General features: G+C 39.5%; 1 protein-coding gene across 1 annotated transcript in view; it reads left to right on the forward strand.

The window, feature by feature from the left end:
- The first annotated feature begins 13,357 nt into the window (after positions 1 to 13,357).
- GCH1 (GTP cyclohydrolase 1) overlaps positions 13,358 to 17,309 on the forward strand; it is a 79,280-nt gene continuing 75,328 nt past the window's right edge. The window contains 3 exon segments of the mRNA XM_043986578.1: positions 13,358 to 13,443; positions 13,445 to 13,563; positions 13,566 to 13,994. Coding sequence (XP_043842513.1) covers positions 13,358 to 13,443; positions 13,445 to 13,563; positions 13,566 to 13,994 — 634 coding nt within the window.

Raw genomic sequence — 17,309 nt, forward strand, 5'->3', positions numbered from 1 at the left:
GCTCTTATCCACTGCGCCACCTAGCTGCCCCCAGGTTGTCTTTTAATAGTAAAAGGAGAGGAATAAAGAGAGGGGTGGTCTTGATCCTGACACAGCTCTTCACACACATGCCTGTGAAGGGAATTTTCTTGTGTTTCCCATGTTGTTTAGGTCCTTGGTCATTACTGTGCTCACAGAAATCTAGACAAATTACAACCATACAATCAGTAAACACATTTAGTTGGAACAGGAAAAGAAATAAAGAAAACATAATAATCTTAACAACTATTTCTCAAGTGGATAAGTTACCAATCTCTACTTCCCCAGCATGGTCTTGAAAGTTCTACTTTATCCAGTTTCTCACATACACTTGGGGAAAATAGTCATCTTTGTTGTTCAGTTAGTCTGACTTTTTGTGACCTTATTTGGGGTTTTCTTGGCAAAGACACTGGAGGGGTTTGCCATTTCCTTCATTTTACAGATGAGGAAACTGAGGCAAGCAGGGTTAAGTGACTTGCCCAGGGAAGTATCTGAGGCCAGATTTGAACTCATGAAAATGAGTCTTCCTGACTCTAGTCCCAGCACTCTATCTGCTGTGACACTTAGCTGCCTGAAAATAGCCCTACTGAATAATAAAGGCCTATGTCATGCCACATCAGTAATCAAAGTACCCCATCACTCTCTTCTTTGTAATCACCATCCATCCTTTTGACAACCCACTAATTCTTCATCACCAAATCCCGATGGCAATGACAAATGTTTCAAGTCACACGCATACTGGTCCCAAGTACAGGGTTGGGATTAGCTGAGATTGAGTCAATGAAACAGATGGCAAAACAAAATCAAAACAAAACTCTTTTACTAGAAAATGATAGCAAGGCTACATACAGAAACAACAAGGATATATAAGTACAACTCTCTAAATTCCTTATTTTCGCAGTGGGACATACCCAGATGAGTAGCAGTAGCAGCCCTCACTGTCAACAAAAGCAGGACTTAGCAAATTTAGCCAATCAGTGGGTAAGGTTCTGTTGCCCAATTTGAATTTTCATCTATGTGTCTTTAATGGAAAATGCCCCATCATAGTGATACCTACGTTCTCATTTCAGTTCTGTTATATAATCATAATCATAAGGGGCACCTTATGCCTGCACCATGTTGCCCTTGGAACCCAAGGACTGGGGAGAACATGTCACCTGCTACAACAGCATAGCATTTTGGCAGCTCTCTTAGCTCAGACCCTTGTAATTTAGTCATTAGTTGGTTCATTAGATTCATCCTTGATTCTAATTTTGGTCAGCTCCAGAAAAAGGACCTGATGCCAACCCCCTGAATAATTCCATTTTTCTTCTTTTCTCTTTATCTCAAACTATCATGATATACCCTTGTTGCAAGCACAACATTCCATGGGAACTTGAAATCTTGGTCCCCTGATACCAAGTTCAACCTCTGGGACTTTGGACCCTGCAGGAAGTGTAGTTTCTGATGTGGTGGGTGGGTGTTAGTGGCAAAACATACTAGGAAGTACAAGTTTCCCCTCAATCTAATTCTTGTTACATTGCCTCTTCCTGACCCCAGTTAAAAATTACAGTCCTTGCAAAATGCATCAGATATATATATATATATATATTTGGTGGGGCAATGAGGGTTAAGTGACTTGCATAGGGTCACACAGCTAGTAAGTGTCAAGTGTCTGAGGCCAGATTTGAACTCCTAGCTGCCCCAGATATATTTTTAAAGATGTAATGGAGGAGTTGTCAATGAGGGCCCAGTCTTGAGTACATGAACAGAGAACTCACATGTATGATCACTGAGCCTCCTTTTGAAAGTTTGTGATGACAGAACAGAAGGGCACAGAATTTCTCTTCAGAGCATGTGCAGATATTTTCTCACTGCTTCTGATGCACTTACTGCAGGGTAAAGAAAAGGGCATTTGGTGGGTACCTCACTGGTCTTGGCATGTCTGATGATATAACACTCTCCCTACTTCCTGTGCCTGTTCAGTCAATTCCATTGGTTCCCTCTTATGTCCTGGATCAAATATAAAATTCTCTGTGTGGCTTTTACCTGATCATTTTCTACCTTTCCTGCAGTATTTCCTACTTATATTTCCAGTCCTAGTATCTCTCCTAAGCTCGTCTCATGTCATCAATTGCCTATTGAATATTTTGAACTAGTGTCCTGAGGCATCTCAAACTTAACATGTTCAAAACAGAACCTGTCTTTAAACCCAAACCCATTTCCAATGCAAACAAATATCCTACACTAATCTTGTAGATTCAGAATTTCAGTCATCTTTAACTCAGTCATCTGGTCCCCACCTTCTATGTTCAATCAGTTGCCAAGTCTTAATTTCACCACTGCAACATGTCTTGAATCTAACCCCTTCTCTGGACTCACATAACTATCACCTTATTTCAATCCTTCATCACCTCTTCCTTTTTGGTTTTCCCAATTGAAGTCTCTCAATTCTACAATTCATCCTTTACTCAGCTGTCAAAATAAAATTCTTGGGGCCCCTGAGTGGTGCAGTGGATAAAGCACTTGCCCTTGAGTCAAATCTGTTTCACTTACATTATCCTTTCAGATAGAAATAGTCTCTGTGAATTGGATTATAAACTAGATTGAGTCTAAAGTTAAAAAGGTCAGTATTTTACTTTGCCTTAAGTAGTGATGCTTACTTTTTTAGTCTTTTTCACTGTTTCATGAGACTGGACTTGAGTTCAAATCTGACCTCAGTTAACTGACACTTACTAGCTGTGTGACCCTGGGCAAGTCACTTAACCCTCATTGCCCCTCCAAAATAAAATAAAATTCCTAAAGCACAGATCTGGTCACATCACTCCCTGATTAATAAATGTCAGTGGCTCCCTAATATCTCTAAGATTAGACACAAATCCCTCTGATTGGCATTTTTAAAGCCTTTTACAACCCGACTACAATCTACCTTTCCAGTTTTATCATGCATTACTTATATATTATGTCCCAGCAAAACAGCCTTTTTTGCTTTGCCTTATATGTCATCTTGGTGACTATGCAAAGGCTGTCTCCAACATGGAATGCACTTTTTCCTCACTTATACATCCTGTGATGTCTGACTTCCTTTGAAGTTCATTTGCAATATCACCTCCTACATGAGGCTTTTCCCGGTGTCTCCTAGCTGCTCTCCCATTAATTTTAATTGATCTTATATAAACTTATTTCGTATATGCATGCATGTAAACATACATATATATGTATACACACATAAACATAGTTGTCTTCCCCAATAGAATGTAACCTGCTTTAGGCCAGGGACTATTTTCATTCATGGCTTTATATCCCTAGAGTCCAGGGTATTTCTGGCAACAGAATGATTTTGAACTGAATGATTTTCCCCTGAACATTGTACTTGATAGAGCAAACTCAAGGAGAACTTAAAGAAAGTCTAATCCATTATATTATATCCCCTCCCACAAGGACAGCTAGCTCCAGATTTCCACAGATTAAGTTTTGGCCTAACCATGGAGAAGCAGGTCAGTCAGACATCTCTTTATCTCTTCCTTGCAGTCCCTAAACTCTAATGAAATCTCTAAAACCCCCAAAACTTTGACATAGCTCTTCTCTTCGGGTCTCTACCAAAAGCAGCTGAAACTCAACATGTAACATGAGTATTGCATACAAGACTGGTTTATTTTCTCCACCACTGAAAATGCATCAGACACAAGATTCCTAAGCATACCTTAACAAATATAGAAAGATAAAAGAATAACTCATTACAACTGATAGTCTCCATTAAAAACAAAAACAGCTCTTTGGCACCACTTGAAATAGTTCATTTTGACATCAGACCAGCACTGTCTGAACAACTCAGAAGATCCAAATTTCCTGGCCAGCCAGGGGATGTCTTTGACTTATTCCTCCAAGTTGCAGCCTCCAAGAAGTAGCACTATGCCTGGAATCCCCACCTCTGAAACTCCCAATCTCACAAACTCACAAGGTTACAGCAGGCCCAGAGATGTCTGTTTCTCTCAGGATGGCCTGTTGCTGGACTCTGCCCAGGGAAATAAACAGAAAGCAGAAGGGAAAAAAGGACTTAGGCCCATCTGGGCAAGCACACGTTCTTGCTGACATGTGCTTGTAGCCTCCACTGCCATTGGGGGTGGGTAGGGGAGATAAACACTCACCCACCATCCCACCCTTGCCAAGGGAGGGTATGCATTAGAAGAGTTCCAGAAAATAGAATCTCAGTTGTTACTCATTGGTTACTTTTTTAACCCTCAGGTCTCTGTGGCTAGTCATCCTCAGTACTGCCCCTCTTCCCAAGGTGAGCAATCAGGAGTTGCTGTGTTATCTCGACCAGGGTCATGTCCTCCAGCAAGGCACTGGAACACGTGTCCCACAGAAGAGTGCCTGACCCCACGTCCTGAAGATCAAGGTGTTCCCATGATTACTCCCAGTTACAGAGAAGAATAAAACCTTGCCTTTAAACCAGACAGGAAAATTTGTCTTGTCTAAATAGCTAACATGACCACCTTGTTCAATGATTAAAAAAAACCAAACACCCAAACTTTTTTATCTTTGTCCCTGAATGCAAAATGGAGAGAAATAATAAACCAAAAATGGTTTTGCACCAGCAGTGTTAAAGTTTTCTCTTGTGGGATAGGTTTGGTGAAACTAATCAGTTAACAAGCACTTACTTTTTTGGGGGAGGATTTTTGGGAATAAGCACTTATTAAATACCAACTATATGCAAGTCACTGTGCTAGGTGTTGGCAATATGAATGCAAAAATGAGATAATCCCTTCTACCAAGGAGCCTTTGCTAGGGCTGACATGGAGAAGGTGACCCCTGAGGATGGCTTTGGTACCCCAGCAAAGTGAGTAGGCAGACCTCTTGTCCCTATCCCTTCTTGCCATGGAGACTTGTAGTATGCTGGGGATGTCTTTAGGATGTTGGTAATGACAAGGCTAGCACATGCTGGAAGCCAGCCATGGATTTTGTGTAAATGTATGTCCAGTCCACATTCATTATAGGATGAGACTGAGTTGGGGCATTTGGGCAAGATGGGATAGTGCTTGTAGGTGGAGGACCAAAGTTTGAATGGTAGCTCTTTCACTGCCTAGGTGACCTTGGGTGAATGACTTAACCTTTTAGGCTTCAAATTCTTCATTAGTAAAAAAGGGGTTGGATGAGATAACACTTTGAGACTCTTCCATCTCTCAATTTAGGATTCTGTGAACTTATGACTTGAATCACATGTTACTGTCAATCCATTAGTAAACATTTCTTAGGCACCTACTATATGCTAAGCACTATGTATGTACTGGTCAGAGCTGTTATTCTACAGTGACCTCCATACTCTTTTTTAAAAAAGTTTTTTTTAGTGAGGCAATTGAGGTTAGGTGACTTGTCCAAGGTCACACAGCTAGTAAGTGTCAAGTGTCTGAGGGTGGATTTGAACTCAGGTCCTCCTGATTCCAGGGCTGGTGCTCTATCCACTGTGCCACCTAGCTGCCCCCATACTCATTTTTAATGTTTTATGCTTCATATTGATTCTGAGTTGTTATGAAGAGCCAATCAGGAAAACCTGGATTGAAGGATGTATGCTACTAAGAATGACTTATTTGGTAAGAAAAGTATATGTAAAGAAAAACCTGAAATGAAAACAAGGTTATGAAGAGAATTTTCAGTACACTGGTGGCTAGATCATTGGTTTTTTGTTTGTTTTATTTTGTTTTATTTTGGTTTTACCCTATGCTCTAAATAAAGGATTCTTGAGACAACACTATGCCACAAATAATGTCACACACTTTTCATTTATGCCAATATATGATACAAATTGAATATCTTTTTGTGGAGTTTGGTGGGAATGCCAAAATTACTAATTGCCCTACAAAACCAGACCAAAGACTATATATAGCCTTTTCCTAATTATTTTTTTTTTATTATCTGCTCAGACCACTTAAAGAATAATGTCACATTTGAGTGGTGGCATTGGTACCAAAAACATCAGTCTGATTAAAACAAAAATTATTAGCATTTTAAATTTCCTTTTTTATAGGTTGCAAAAATCCTCTCAGTATATTTTGTTAGATTGACAGAACTGTATTCATCCATGTGTCATTTATTCTAAGTGGCCAGAAAGCAGGCTGCAGGAACAGGCTGGCTGAACAATAAGATTTTATTAGGTGTAACTCAATTTTAATTTAAAATGGTCACATACAGACCTGAGTGATAAGTGAATCAGAGACCTGAATAGAAGATTTCAGTGTAATAGATCACAGAAAACAGGGAAAGTGTTGGATCTGTGACAGAGAAGTTGGTATTATAAGCAACAGGCACAAAAATGTGTATAATTTTTCACACCTCTTTGCATTTATCTTTGATGCTAACATTAATACTTCTCTAAACTACCAGACTCTTTATCTGGACTATTACTGACATACTATGGAAGCACAAACCCCTGCAAAAATACATTGATGTGGCATCTTAGACAGCTGTGTCTTGTGAAAAAGATCTGAGTGTTTTAGTGGTCTTGTAAGCTTGATATGAATGAATTAAAATGCATTGATTAAGTGCTTACTATGTTCAAAGCACTGTATTAAGCTCTGGGAATTATCAATACAAAAGCCTGTTTTCAAGGGGATCATATTCATAATGGGATATGAGTTAATAATGTAACATAGCAACCAAAAATTGTGTTAATAGAAATAAAGTATTGAGAATGAGAGTAATGATAGTTTGCTGAGCAGGAGTGTAAACCAAGTGATTAAAGTTTTTTTTAATTTAAAATTTTAATTAAAAATTTAAAAATAATTTAAAAATTCATATGCAGCAAGTATTTTCAGCAATTTTTAGTGAAAGATTACAGTTTTTGGTGGTCACAGGAATCTAACTAAATGATTAAGTTAATTAAATTAATTTACCTAATTAATGATTTAAAAATGTCTCATAAAAAATAGAGGGAAGGATTTGGGATGTTTAGTGTGAAGAAGTGAAGACTTTTTTCTTTAGTATTTTATTTTTCCCCAATGACATGTAAAAACAGTTTTTAACATTCATTTTTAAAACTCTGAGTTCTAAATTCTCTCCCTTCCTCCCTCCCACCCCATAGAGAAGGCAAGCAATTTAACATAGGGTAATCAACAATAATTGTGTTCCACTGACTAGAAGTCGTGTATGCTCTACATAGAATACTTTGGATTTTTAAATTATTCAGCCCTAACTTGTAATATGTGGAATGCAGTAGGATCCATTTTATGCAAAAATCTATTCCTGCAAAATTTAATATAATGTTATGAATTGGATTTTACTTTTCAATATATTTTTAAATGACTTCAAAAATACTTTATTTTAATTTCTGATTTGCTTTAAGTTTAAAGTGGCTAATAAAATTGGTTCTCTACCTTAGTTTCTCGTAAGTAAATTTTATTTAAATGTAGCAAATTCTTTTTACTTGTCAATTTTTTTAAAAAAAGGTATTTAACGAATCATTTTATAATATGAATACATTTGTCAAAAGTCATTCCCTCGGCTGTACCTTGACTTCATACATGTCTCTCCTCATGTGACAGTTCAATGTCTGCTCTTGCATGTATTCCTCTTGTGATCAGATGGCATCCTGGCCAATTGGCATCTGATAACTCAGAATGAAGGCAATTAATGTCTTAAATGATAAATTCCCATAATCCAAGTCTCATATGGATTTAAAAATTGAGGATAATAATGATTGCAAAAAATGTGAATGTACCTTGACTCAGAATATAATATACAATTATGCAACAATTTCAAATAATACCTTTTTTACTAAGTATACAACTACTTTTGTGAAAAATCAGAACATATTTAAGTACAAGTTAAAACACAACACAATCTTAAAGAAAACTTTTTTTTTGAAAAAAGAAAACTTTTACAAATGTTTCCCTCTTTTTTTTGAATATGCTTATCAAAAATAATACTTCTAGTTGGAGTCAGGAGTACCTGAGTTCAAATCCAGCCTCAGACACTTAATACTTACTAGCTATGTGACCCTGGGCAAGTCACTTAACCCCAATTGCCTCACCAAAAAAAAATAATACTTCTAGATTCAATTTACACTTGCCAATGCAACTAATTTGCCAGGGAAAGGATTTATAGAGTTTGATCAAATAATCTAATCAGTTGAAAGAAAAAGATAACAAAAACTAATAACTCAGAATATGGGAGCACAATACTCCCAGAATTAACATTGTATTATGAAATCATAACCATCTTGCATTGTTTTAAAATAGAGATAAACAAATACAATAAAATACACATGGAAGAATGAAAGACAATGAAATTCAAACTAGGGAAATCTAAATAAATATGAACTTAACATTAATAAGAGTATTACAAAATATAAACTTGATCACATGACTATAAAAAGCTTTTATAAATATTCTCCCTTTTTTTAAGCAAAGTATAAAACACAATCTTAAAAGCATGAAAATCTCTATGAAAATAAACCCATACTATTAATTTCAAAATGTAGATGTAATAGCATAGAAATCTTTATGTAACCTCTGAACTGACATTATTTCTCTGAGTGAATTTAGAACACTTTTGATTCCAATATCTAAAATCCCCAATACTCATATTAATACCTTGCTGTTTACTTATACATTTCTGCAAAATGTCTTCTTGAAATATGATGATGATTGTCATTTTTATTCAGTTTAAGTTTGTCTTCTTTAACCCCTCTAATTTCTCTGTTGGTCCTTTCATAAGGTTAATTATAATTAATTAATTAAAGACAAGAGCAGGTTAACAAAATTATGAACAAAACGAGCATATCTGGGATTTAAAGGGTTTTTCAAGGTTGGTTTGGGAGAACCACAGCAGGTCAAGTCAGAATCACAGCCAGGCTAGGGAAGGGCTGAGCCTGAGTGCTCAGGCAACTGAGTAGAAGCTGTAAATGCAGGTAGAGAAAACTGTGCACGCTCAAGCCCAGGACCTGAGAAGGGTGGATTAGATTTCTGGACTTCCCTGGCAGGAGGATCAAGGGGCTTGGCCATGGGAAGAGTAGGAGGCAGTGCCAGAGGAGGGGGAGGAGGTGGGGTCCCAAGAGGAGGGGAGGGATTAGGGCAATTTGAATCAGGCTTGGTTTCTAACTCAGGCTTAGTTTCCTCTCCCCCCACTGCTTCTAGATGCATTGGGGCATTGCCTCCAGGCATGCAAAATAATAGAAACTCAGCATTAGAATTTGAAAAAAATGCAGGAGGTTTCTCTGACCTGCTGCTCCAAAAACCTGTATGCATCAGACTTCTCATTTTTTTCTCTAACCATATTGGAGCCCCAGTTTCTTCTTTATTTTTCCTTTCTGGTCTCCATTCCTCTCACTCATGTTTACCTGTAAACATGTCTTTAGTAATTAGAGTTTAAAAGTTGTTTTCAAAGTACTTTGAGATTTTTGGCAGAAAGACACCATAGATATTTGTGATTTCAATTATAACAGGATATTATAAACAAACTGTAGGAAATTCTCCAAGACTTTTGAGATCCATATATAATTGGAGTGAGGGCGAAAAGAAAGAGCAAGAGCACTAGTGTGAGCAAGAACATGTTAGTTTTCCTGCAGAGACCTGTCCTGGTACAGTGGGGTCTCCATGCTGAAGAGGGAATTTATTGATTTATATTTTTATAGCTTCTCAAAAGGCAAGAGAAAAAAAATGAATTTGGATAAAATAAGTGTAAGGGTGGGATGATTGAGCATATCAATCAAGTTACCCCATTCCATTTAAAGTAAGAAGATACCTCATCAATCTCAATCATAGGCTTTAAACTGTTTAAAAAGTACTTGGAACTAGAAAGATGTTGCATAGGAAGTAGGGTTTGGATGGGTGGAGGAGCCTGGTCATGTCCTAGGAGCCATCCATAAAATTTCTAGCTAGTTTAGAACTGGAGTCATTCAAGGGGTTGGAGCAAGTATGGATTTCCAGTAAAAACCATGATGAATAAGGGAAACCAGAGGGAGGAGCTGGGAAAGAATAGTGATACTGGCTAAGCAAAGATGGGGGCTAGAAAGCTCAAGCACTGCTATATGTATCTCTCAATACATATTTATTTGTATTATCTATAGACATGTGTGTATATATGTATTATGTGCACACATAACTATATAAAACATAAATACGATTTCATTGGTATGGGAATTTTTTTTTTTCAGGGCAATGGGGGTTAAATGACTTGCCCAGGGTTACACAGCTAGTAAGTATCAAGTGTCTGAGGCTGGATTTGAATTCAGCTCCTCCTGGCTCCACGGCCGGTGCTTTATCCACTGCACCACCTAGCTGCCCTGGTATGGGAATTCTTAATGAGGAAACTCTCTACCACTGACTATTAGCATCTCCTCTTCAATTTAAACTATTAGCTCCTTCATCTCTCAACATTAAACTGTAAGATCCTTGTAGACAGGGTACTATCTTTTCCCTTTCTTTGTATCCCAACACTTAACACAATGCCTGGCACACAGTAGGCACTTAATAACTACTTGTTGACTAAGTCTGAGAGAGTTGCCTGGGACACTCTCAGGGACTTAAGGGACTTGTTCAGGGTCACACAACCTGGTGTATGTGTAAGCCTGGAACTCTGGTCTTTTAACTGCAAAGCCAATTCACTCTCCACTATACCACATTGTCTTTCAAAAATGGTTGATGGGGGGAAGTTATAGGTAAACATGTGGAGAAGAGGAAACTCAAAAGGAAAAATTAAGAAATTGGAGCTTCAGTAGTTAATATGTATATGTGCTGGGGAGAAACTTGGTTTGTCAGGAAACATGGACCTTGAGGGAGACAATCCAGATCCAGATAAAATTAAACGCCAATTCAGTAGTCTAGCAAACTACTTCATGTTTGGAGGGTTTTAAATCTTAGTCTCTCAGGAGAGTATGACTGTAATATGTTACTAAAGTTTGCTTAAGTCTTTTTAAAAATGCATGATTATGAGTCTTTTGTATTTGTAGCATTTCTTTGTGTGGAAGAAATAAATAACTGTAAAATTCCTGATTTATATTGTATGTGGAGTTTCTGTTGTTCATCCTTCATTCCTGAAGGGGACTATGACATCAGGTGATGTCATGACTTGCATTGAATTGTATTTAAGTGAGGGAGGGCTGTGCAAGGTCACCAAGCTCACTCTCTCCTTCAGAGCCATCTGGGTTCAGTGGCAAGATAAGTATCAGGACAATGGAGATGGCCCCAGATATTTAAGCCATTGGGGGTTAAGTGATTTCCCCAGGATCAGACAGCTAGTAAATGTCTGAGGTGATTTAAACTCAGGTCCTCCCAACTTCAGGACCAGTGCTCTATCCATTGTACTACCTAGCTGCCTCATGTGGAGTACATAAATATGACATCCATATGTGTGTGTAGGGATTAGGATAGGGGCTGTGACTGGATCTGTGATTTCATTGGTCTAAAGAACCAATTAAGGTAGGCACCTTTTTTGCAATTTATAGTTTTAGAGAGTTATCTAGAACTAGATTGCCCTGAGAGATTAAGTAACTTGCCCAGAGTAACAGAGCCATTATATTTCAGAGGCAGGACTAGAATACAGGTCTTCCTGGTTGTGAGAGCAGAATTCTACTATCCCATATATAAACAAAATAGATATATACACATATATCTAGAGAAAAAATTACTAGAGAAAAAGTTAATTGTATAAATAATGTGACCACAAAAACTATCTCAGAAAAACGATGGCATCAATCTGGAGGGGTGGGGGGAGAAATCTTTTTGATTTCAAGGGTGATAAAACTTACTTTCAAAAATATTCCTTTGGTGTATCCTGGAAAATGCCTACAAAAATTTTGAGGAGTAATATCAGTGCTATTTTATTTTTATTTAATTTTAATTTTATTTTTTAAGTGAGGCAATTGGGGTTAAGTGACTTGCCCAGGGTCACACAGCTAGTAAGTGTTAAGTGTCTGAGGCCGGATTTGAACCCAGGTACTCCTAACTTCAGGGCCGGTGCTCTATCCACTGCGCCACCTAGCGGCCCAGTGCTATTTTAAAAGCTATATTTGGAAACTTCTCTATGTAAATCTGTAGTCCTTTAAAATGTTAGCATCTTCTTTTCTATTAGTTAAATGCAAAGATATCCCTTTTGAACTTTGTGCATTCTGCCTGAAAGAGTTTGGGATCCAGGGGATAGTTCTGACTTATAAAGGTTATGATCTGACCACTAGTTATCTTTCTTTCTAACTATTGTGAGAAATAATTTGTTATATGGATTTGGGTACCTCATTGTGTTGTGTGCATAGTAGTTCTTTAGAAGCCTTTGGGGTGGATATAAATTCATTTATTCATTTAAAAATATTTGAGTGTCCTCATATTAAGTGATATGAACAAAGTCAATTATTGGTGACAGTGATGTTCCATTGTTACAGTCATCCTATACCCTATTAGGATAGGATAAAGTAGGCCTGAATTTTATTATGATTTGTAGTCTAGGCTACATAATACAGTAAGAATGAATTAATACAGCAGGAATGAATAAGATTATAAAGTATTTAGAACCCTGAAGGAAATCATCAGATTTTATTAATCTGATGTAAATTTTTTAAAAAATCCACTTTTGACCCTCTTCTATAACTATACTTCAAGTGACGAAAATATCTTTTGGTATCCGAGAATGTAATCTGAGTAGTTATCAATTTGGACAAAGCTTATTTGAACAATAATCTCTTACAGTTTTGTAATAACCATCTCTGAAACTTCTAGAAGCTAGTTTTTCCAGAAACTACTTTTTTGTTTGTTTCTTCGAAATCAAAGGGGTTAATGTGAATTACTTTTCTTGCACAGTAGTCTAACTGTTGCAGGCCGAAAGGTAGGTGTTTGGAGAAAATGTTGACAGCATTCCTTGTCTGACGGCTCACATATGTTCTCTAACATTTTCGGTGCTTGGTCGATGGACAACCTAAGGCTTCGATTTGTAGGGTATTTATTCTCCCGACCCACAGTTAGTTGGTCACATTGCTGACTCTCTACAGAACTCGCTGCCCAGAGAAAAGATCTCCCATCATTTCACTTCTTTGGGGGAAGAGAGTGCCGGGAAGTGTTGCAATTCTGACATTGTCCTGTCTTTCCCTACTCGATTAACCTTGGCAGAAAAGGGGGGAAGGCCAAGCTAAGGGACTGTTTCCTCATCTCTGGCTGTGGCTCTCAGACTGCTTTCTGATTTCATTTACCTCCTTCTTCGGTCCTCCTGTAAGAACCCAATCTCATTCTTCCTGCCAAAGACAGCAAACAAACGCACCGGTTGGTGGCACTTAGCCTTTTCCGAAACACCCACCGAGGGGAAGCCCCTTTCGCTTTGCGCCTCACCCAGCTCCGGGCGGTCCGCTTAGAGGAGTGGGTGGAGGCCAGGCTGGAAGCCGATGACGCACGGGCAAGCTCTGGCTAATGGGATCCATGCCCTTCTCGGACTCTATAAAGGGGGTGGCCGCAGCAAGCTGGCCGTGACAGCGAAGGAGCACTTCTCGGACACACAAGGGCGCGCACTCACGACGAGGGAAGCATTAAAATCTTGGGAACCCTAAGAGTGCGACAAATCCCCCAGGCAAGTTCGCTGACAGCACTGCCAGTGGCTGGCGATGGAAGGCGTCCCAACTTCCCCTAGAACGGAACGACGGCCGCTGCGGGCTCCAGCCCCTCTCCTGCCCTCCAGGCAGATAGAGAAGGCGAATACTGCTCGCACAGTGGCGGAGAAGCGGCGCGGTGCCCAGTGCAATGGGTACGCCGCAAAGGAGCAAACCCGGCCCGAGCGGAGTGAGCCGGAGGAAAAGCCCCGCGGCCAGGAGGAGAAGAGCGCCCAGCAGGGGGACTATTGGAAGACTGAGCGGACTCGCAGCGTGGAGGATAACGAGCTGAACCTGCCCAGCCTGGCGGGAGCTTACTCCACCATCCTGCGCTCGCTGGGTGAGAACCCCGAGCGCCAGGGGCTGCTCAAGACCCCCTGGAGGGCGGCGACGGCCATGCAGTTCTTCACTAAGGGCTACCAGGAGACCATTGCAGGTCAGTGCGATTCTGCCAGTCTGACTTAGTCATAACCTGGGCCAATTGACAAGTAAACGTCTCCCAGTCGGGGCGCCGCAAAGTTGACTGAGTTCCTTTCCTTCCTCTACGCGGACACACCTGTCTCTGCCGAGCCAAAGCTTGCCCAATGAGTATAGGTTCTCGATTGTCCGCGGTCCTGGGAGTGAGTCCTGTGTTTTGGTGGAGGGAGGAAGTGTATGTAGAGCAATGGAAAAGACCGAATTTAGAACCAGAAGGTTCCGAATCCCAGTTCTCCCGGTAGCATGACCTGAGCTACTTTAACAGGCCACTTGAACCTCCCTGAGCTTCAATTTCGGTCTCTGTAAATTGAAGGGACCGTAATAATGAATGATATATGAGGTGCTTTCCAACGCCAAAATTCTATTATCTTAACCGTGTCCTTTTGTCCTTTACTCAGAACACTTCCAGGGACCCTGTTGGACATGGGGAATCTTTGGCTCATTGATAAGCCTTGAGATGCATGGGATCCTTCATTCAGTTCCCAATCATGGCCCATGGCCTTTTGTCCTCCTTTACTTTCTTTAGGAAATGTCTCGTGTTAATGGCACTTGTTGAAAGGGCCACCCAATTTAGTTTCCCTATTGGATGGGGGAAACTGTGGCTCACCACCAGGAGTCATAAGCAATCTTGGCAACCAGGGAACAGGTAAATTTGCCTGAACCTAGTTGATCCACTTGTCTGAGTATACATACTTACATTTGTAGATCAGGCCTATCGGAACCCAGAAATTTTACCAGATTTATGGCCAAAATCAAATCTCCAAGGGCTCTTAACTCCCCAGCTAACCTTCCCTCACCCCTTTCTTTTACCTTAACACAGAAACCCTGGATTTCCCCGTGTTAGCTAGGAATCTGGGCTAGTGACGTCAGGTTGTATAAATATACACAAACCTATGAGATCTTTTAAAATCACTGCAAACAATCAGATGACTCCTCCTGGCAGGTGGTCAGTTGCTCAATAAACTAATCAGCTTATTTATTCTAACTAGTGGTTTCAAGAGACAATGTTAGAGACTTATCTGAAATAAATAATGTTTAAAAAGAGCTGTTTGCTACTTCTTACTGTCTCCTGTACACATGATTGAAGAGCAATCATAATTGGCAGGAAAAAAGGAGAGGTACTTTTTTATAGTGAGGAGAAAACTGTTAGAGCAAATTTCAAGGCTGCTGATTCTTGCATAGGAGGCTCTTGAAAGTCTGTGAGACTCGGTGTGTCTAACAAGCTTTGTCTATTTGTTTTTTACTTTTCTTTCGAATGAATGGGTTACTGATTTTCTGGGTACCTTCTCTGCCCCATTTGTTCTTTCTTTGAACTCTGAGGCAGTATTGATGGAGTTCATCCAGAAGGGCCTTTAGGAAATTGCAAAATTCTACTGACTTTCATAGCTTCTCCACACCCAAAAGGAAATGGTAGGAAAAAATCCTGGATAGGGTGGTGACCAAAAAGGGAAATACTATGACTTCCTAATGAAATTGCTAATTTTGGTTCTGTTTCAAACGTAACTTTCCTGCCCTACTTTAGTGCCTGGTACCCTCTTCCTCTCCTCCTCCCCCAAAGGAAAATTGGGAGCTGCAAAATAGACAGATGGAAGGAAGAATAGTTTGTGATGATTGTAGCCCACTGTTGTCTCTATTCCCAGGGAATATTTCAATTATTTAAACTGAAAAGAGGGAGATATTACACATAGTAAATTCAGAGCTAGCCTCAGAGTCAGGAATACCTAGGTTCTGGTTTCTGACACATGCTTGCTGTGTTACTACCTTTGGCAAATCATTTAGCTTTATAGTGTCACTAGAGATAATTCTCTAAGACTATACATTGCCCAACAGTTACCGATTTATACTGGTAGAGAGACTTTCCTTGCCTGCAGACTGTCTGTGTATGTGATTTCAATCCCATCCCTTAATGGATTGGTTTTCTTTGAAGACCTTGTGGCTAGTGCTTTCTGTTTCAGTTTTTCAGTGGAAGAAAAAAAGATCTGACATGGTGGAGAAACTTGATACTAATCAAGGGGAGGAAAGTGGAAGAGTGTTACAGAGGAAGGGAGGGAAAGGGACAAGTACACTTGGAGCTAAAAACCAAACACAAATTTGAGGCCCTTCCTGAAGAATAGGGACCGGGATGGTCTGAAGAAGCATCTGCTTGTCTTCTAAGAAATGATATGGTAGAGTTCTCAAAGCTAGCAGGTGTTATCTCATCTGGTAAGTACTTGGGCAAGCAGCCAAGAGTAGAGGTGGTTGGTGATTCCCTGCTTAGGGGTATTGAGGCAGGTTGTTGACTTCTTAACAATAATGGAGAGATCTTTTGACTTTATAGGGGATTTATCCTAGATGTAAGAGAACTTTTCATAACATCAAAAAGGTTGACTACTTCTCCCTTCTCTTGATTGGTGGGGGTGCAAACAATACACCAAAAGGAATCTTAAAAACACTGGAAAATCTTGAATAATAAACTGAAGATCATAGGGCCTGTGTTGTTTTTTCCTCACTACTGCTTATTGAATGCAAGGGATGCAAAAGAAAAAAAAAACATGATTTGGGACACAAACACTGTTCAAGAAAGTGGTCTCTGAGAGTGGTATTTTGATTTCCAGAATATGGTTTAAAATATAGTGATGATGAGGGGCAGCTAGGTGGCGCAGTGGATAAAGCACCGGCCCTGGGTTCAGGAGGATCTGAGTTCAAATCTGGCCTCAGACACTTGACACTCACTAGCTGTTGTGACTTTGGGCAAGTCACTTAATCCTCATGGCCCCGCCAAAATATATATATATATATATATATACACACACACACACATATACATATATGTATACACACACACACACACATATATAGTGATGACATTGGTGAGCAGGATGGAGCACACCAGAGGGCTGTTAAGAGTGCATTGGCGGGTAAATTAAAGCAATTCTGAGGTTCTGCTTCACACCCTTCAAACTGAAAAAGGTACAAAAAAGTAAAATTACAAATGGGGCAGGAGGCTTTGGGAAAACAAGCACATCACTTCACTGTTGGTGGAGTTGTGAGCTGGTCCAGTCATTCTGGAAGGCAATTTGCAACTATAACACCAAATTTATTAAACTGCATAACCTATGACCCAAAGAAGCCAAAGTGATTGACCCAGTACTCCAAAGTGATCAAAGAAAGAGGAAAAGGACCCATATGTACAAAAATAATTATAACGTTTCTTTTTGTGGTGGCAAAGAACTGGACACTAAGGAGATGTCCATCAATTGGGGAATGGTGAATAATTATGTTATACGGAAGTAAT

Source organism: Dromiciops gliroides, chromosome 2 (genome assembly GCF_019393635.1).
Source record: "Dromiciops gliroides isolate mDroGli1 chromosome 2, mDroGli1.pri, whole genome shotgun sequence".
NCBI classification, from domain to species: domain Eukaryota; kingdom Metazoa; phylum Chordata; class Mammalia; order Microbiotheria; family Microbiotheriidae; genus Dromiciops; species Dromiciops gliroides.